General features: G+C 39.3%; 1 protein-coding gene across 1 annotated transcript; it reads left to right on the forward strand.

The window, feature by feature from the left end:
• Nucleotides 1-250: 250 nt before the first annotated feature.
• On the forward strand, nucleotides 251-930 carry LOC138892151 (uncharacterized). Its single transcript, XM_070175852.1, has 2 exons — nucleotides 251-326; nucleotides 656-930. The coding sequence occupies exons 1-2, from the start codon at nucleotides 251-253 to the stop codon at nucleotides 928-930; spliced, it is 351 nt and encodes a 116-aa protein (XP_070031953.1).
• Nucleotides 931-4,772: the final 3,842 nt, after the last annotated feature.

Genomic DNA, 4,772 nt, shown 5'->3' on the forward strand with positions numbered 1-4,772 from the left:
GCATATCAAGGCTCTCCAGTTTGATGATCCTCACTTGTTAGTGTTGAAGGACACGGTGCAGTGGGGTGGTGCTAAGGAGGTTGTGATTAGTGATGATGGTGTTATGCATCTTTAGGACCGTATTTGTGTTGCAAATGTTGATGGGTTGATAGAGTTGATCCTTGAGGAGGCTCACAATTTGCGCTATTCCATTTACCCAGATGTCACGAAGATGTACCCTAACTTGAAACAGTGTTATTAGTGGCAGAGAATGAAGAAAGATATTGTTGCTTATGTTTCTCGGTTTTTGAACTATCAACAGGTGAAGTACAAGCATCAGAAACTAGGTAGGTTGAGTTAGATATTGGAGATACCGGAGTGGAAGTGGGAGCACATCACTATAGATTTTGTGGTAGGCTTACCACAGACCTTGAGAAAATATGATGTAGTATGGGTTATTGTGGACTGGTTGACTAAGTCAGCACATTTCATTTTGATGATGACTTCCTATTCTTCAAAGTGGTTGGCTCAGATTTACATCCAGGAGACTATCTGCCTACCTGGAGAGTCCCTTTCCATCATTTCTGATCGAGGTACGTAGTTCACATTACATTTTAGAGAGCCGTGCAGTGTGAGTTGGTACGTGGTCAAGTTGAACATCGTGTTTCATCCTCAGATGGACGGACAGTCCGAGCGCACTATTCAGATATTGGAGGATATGTTGCAGACATGCTCTATGGATTTTGGGGGTCTTGGGACCAGTTCTTATCTCTAGCAGATTCTGCCTACAACAATAGCTATCAACTGAGCATCCAAATGGCTCTGTATGAGGCCTTATATGGAAGGCGATGTCGTTCGCCGATTGGTTGGTTTGAGCCTGGAGAGGCTAGATTGTTGGGTATTGATTTGGTCTGTGAAGCTTTGGAAAAGGTTAAGGTGATTCAGGAGTGACTTCGTATAGCTTAGTCCAGGCAGAAGAATTATGCGGATCGACAAGTTTGAGTTGTGGCTAACATGGTGAGTGATAAGGTTCTCCTCCAAGTATCACCTATGAATGGCATGATGCAGTTCGAAAAGAAGGACAAGTTGAGCCCGAGGTTTATTAGCCCGTTTGAGATCTTGGAGAGAGTTGGAGAGAATGCTTATAGGACTGCATTGGCTCTTAGCCTAGTAGGGGTACATCTAGTATTTCATGTCTCTATGCTTAGGAAGTACCATGAGGACATATCACATGTTTTGGACTTTAGTATGGTGCAACTTGATGAGAACTTGACCTATGAGGAAGAGTCAATGGTAGTTCTAGACCGACATGTTCGTAAATTGAGATTCAAGAGTTTTTCTTCTGTGAAAGTGCAATTGAGAGGTTAGGCGATTGAGGAGGCTGTGTGGGAGTCCGAGTCCGATATGCGGAGTAGATACCCCTACCTTTTTATGTTCATTCGAGGATGAATGTTTCTTTTAGAGGTGGAGAATATGACGACCCAATAGACCGTTTTGAGCAGTAGCCTTAATTTCAGTGTTATAAGACCTCCTATAGCTTTATTTGATATTTCTTAATTTGTATGCGTGGGTCCATGTCGCTTTTTGAAAAACCTTTACGTAAAATTTTGAAGAAAATGAGATTTTTGACTTAAAATGAGGCTAGAGTTGACCATGGTTAATATTTTTGGTAAACGATCTTCGATCAATATTTTGACTATTTTGGTAGGTCCATTTGATGCTTTTGGACTTGTACACGCGTTTGGTTGGGGTCCGAGGTGACCCGGGTGTATTTCAGCACGTTATGTAAAACTTTGTGAACATGAGTTTAAAATTTGAAAATCGTGGGTTTTGATGATCGATTCTTGTTATTTGATACTATTTTGATTATTTGAGGTAGAGAACAAGTTTTTATGATGTTATTACACTTGTGTGCATGTTTGGGTTGGAGACTGAGGGGCTCTGGTGAGTTTTGGATGGGTTGCGGAATGATTTGGGACTGCTGGTGCAAGGCCGCGTTGGTGCAAGCCTGCAGATCTCGCATTTGTATGGTCTGGATTGCATTTGTGAGCCTCGCTTTTGTAGTCAAATGATCGCATTTGGGAAAATGGGATGGGGGCTTGTACTTTGCTTTTACAAAGAGAAGTTGGCTTTTGCGAACTAAGTTGAGACCGCATTTGTGATCCTATTGTCGCATTTGCAACATAGTGACTAGTAGGAAGGGATTCACATTTGCGATAGTTGGGTCTTGGCAAATGCAAAGTATTTGTCGCTTTTGCGACTTCTGGGGAACGGGAGTTAGCTCATTTTACACCATTTCTCAACCCCAAATATTTTAGAGGCGATTTTTGAAGAATTTTGTCTTCCCAAAATCATTGGTAAGCAATTCCAATTCATTTTCTATCAATTCCCCATTACTTTTCATGAGTTTTGAACATCAAACCTATGAATTTCATGGTAGAAATTAGGGGCTTTAGGTAGAATTTAGGAACTTGGTGAAATTGAGATTTAGACCTCAAATTGAGACCGGATTTCGAAATAAATCATGTATAAGGGCTCGAGGGTGAATGGGTAATCGAGAATTGGTCCGAATCTCGGATTTTGACCAAGCAGGTCCGGGGTTGGCTTTTGTTGACTTTTTTAAAAATTATCAAAATTAAATCTTTTTCATTCGTGAGTAATTTCTAAAGCTTATTCTAAATTATTTGATTGGTAATTATCTAGATTCGGTTGGTTTGGATGCTTGTTCGAGAAAAAGCCATGATTGGTTGTTGATTTGGTTGCGGAGCGAGGTAAGTGTCGTGGTTAACTTTGACTTGAGGGAATTAGGACTTGTTGGTTTATATGCTACGTGAATTATGTATGGGAACGGAGTATATACAAGGTGGCGATTATATATGTGTTATCATGGGTTAAAGCATGCGGATGAAAATTGTCTTATTGTACCGTGTTGTTTTATTTACTATGCCTTAGTTAGATTGTTACTCTTTAATTGTTCGCTTCCGTGTTTATTCCTTATTTTGAAGTGGTAGTTATAATGAAAGTTGAATTTGCTTATTCTAGTACAATGGTTGAAGTTGAAATTTGCTTCCCACCTTGCTTGACACTTTGGGTTATTATTGTTACTTTGCGAGGAAGAGTGAAAAGCACGAAGGCTATTGTCGTGCCTTATTTGCATATTGTTATCATTGATTGAGTGAATGTGAGGATTAAAGCACGAAGGGTGATGCTAAACACTTGATTGCTTTATTATGATTATCATGTGAGGATGAGAGGAAAAGCACGAAGGGTGATGCCGTACCATTGCATTTATCATATCGTGTGAGAAAAAGAGTAAAAGCACGAAGAATGATGCCGTGTCATCGCATTTATTATATTATATGGTGAGAATGAGAGTAAAGGCACGAAGGGTGATGCCGTATAATTTGATGATTTTATTGTTTTTACTTAGTACTTGGATTGTGAATATAACTTGGTAATTTCGTTGCTTATTTCGGAAAGAGACTACTTGGTGATTCGATACTTATTATTCCGGTTGTTGCTCCATTTTATATGTCCCCTCCCCATTATTACTTTTACATGCTTTACTTGTTGTTTATGTTACGTTATGTATATATCTGCATAGGTTTTTAGTAGGTGTCTTGTCTTAGCCTCCTCACTACCTCGTCGGGATTAGGCTCGGCACTTACTGAGTGCATTGGGTTGGCTGTATTCATACTGAACTTCTGCATTTCTTGTGCATGTTTTGGCATTGGTACCAGCGGAGTTCCGACATACACTTAGCGAATACTATTCAGTGATTCGAGGTAGAGTTGCATCCCGTTCCTAGAGGCACTTTCCTATATCTACTTTACCATTTTTATTTTATTTTGAACAATATTGTATTTCTTTTGAAACCTTGTATTTAGCTGGATCTAGACGCTCATGTACTTGTGACACCAGATCTTGGGGTGGTTTATGTTATGCTATTGACCAGTTGTTAGACATTTATCATTTTTTTCTTTATTTCATATTATATGTGGTGTTGGCTTGGCTAGTATTCGGTGTTACATGCCATCACGGTCCCGCGATTGGGATTTTGGGTCGTGACACCAGGAGATTATATTGACTTTATATCACTAATATCAGTTTGTACGATTCATATTCTAATCCACTAAGGAAGTTGTTTTTGTAGTGGAAGTAAGAATTCTTCCACGCCTCAGTTATAATGAACTAGTCATTGTCGGGTTGTTCCTTCTGGTAGGACTAGAACGTCCTCCTTAACAAACTTTTGCAGATTATCATATGTGTCACGACATAAGTTTGGTAATCTGTGTTCAAAATCAGAAAATCATGTAAAGTAAAAGAGAAACAGAAATGCATAGGAAGAACAAAATTAAATCTGAGCCCACTGAATTCACAGTGTGTCCTTAAGGAATTTAATCCCCTCACTGTTGCCCAATTATACGGATTAATTCCTCCCAGGATTGAACGAAATAACTATTCTGTGATAGCGGCACTTCAAATCACAGAACTTCAGCAAACTCAACAAACGGAGCAAATCACACGTGACACTTATGTTTATTTAGAAAACAATGCAACAATATAGGAAAGAAGGGAGAAAATTTCAAATTTTCCATATCTAAAAAATAAGGCCAAGCCTCTAACTTTATAGACAAAAGAAGGGTGAGATGGAGAGGCGCAATCCAAAAGGTGCCTCTTCCATTTCCCATTCACACCATATAAAGAAAAACCCAATAATCCTCCACATGAATGGGGAATGGCTATATGTGTAAAACCATGCATGAAAAACTGTGTGATTCGCAAGTAAGGAT

This window comes from Nicotiana tomentosiformis, chromosome 5 (genome assembly GCF_000390325.3).
Source record: "Nicotiana tomentosiformis chromosome 5, ASM39032v3, whole genome shotgun sequence".
Lineage (NCBI taxonomy): Eukaryota > Viridiplantae > Streptophyta > Magnoliopsida > Solanales > Solanaceae > Nicotiana > Nicotiana tomentosiformis.

Bases quoted from the DNA above. Each gene is read 5' to 3' on its own strand.
- LOC138892151 (XM_070175852.1), top strand. From the start codon at position 251: ATGAAGAAAGATATTGTTGCTTATGTTTCTCGGTTTTTGAACTATCAA. The intron at 327-655 runs GTAGGTTGAGTT...TTTCATCCTCAG, and splicing joins GTACAAGCATCAGAAACTAG to ATGGACGGACAGTCCGAGCG.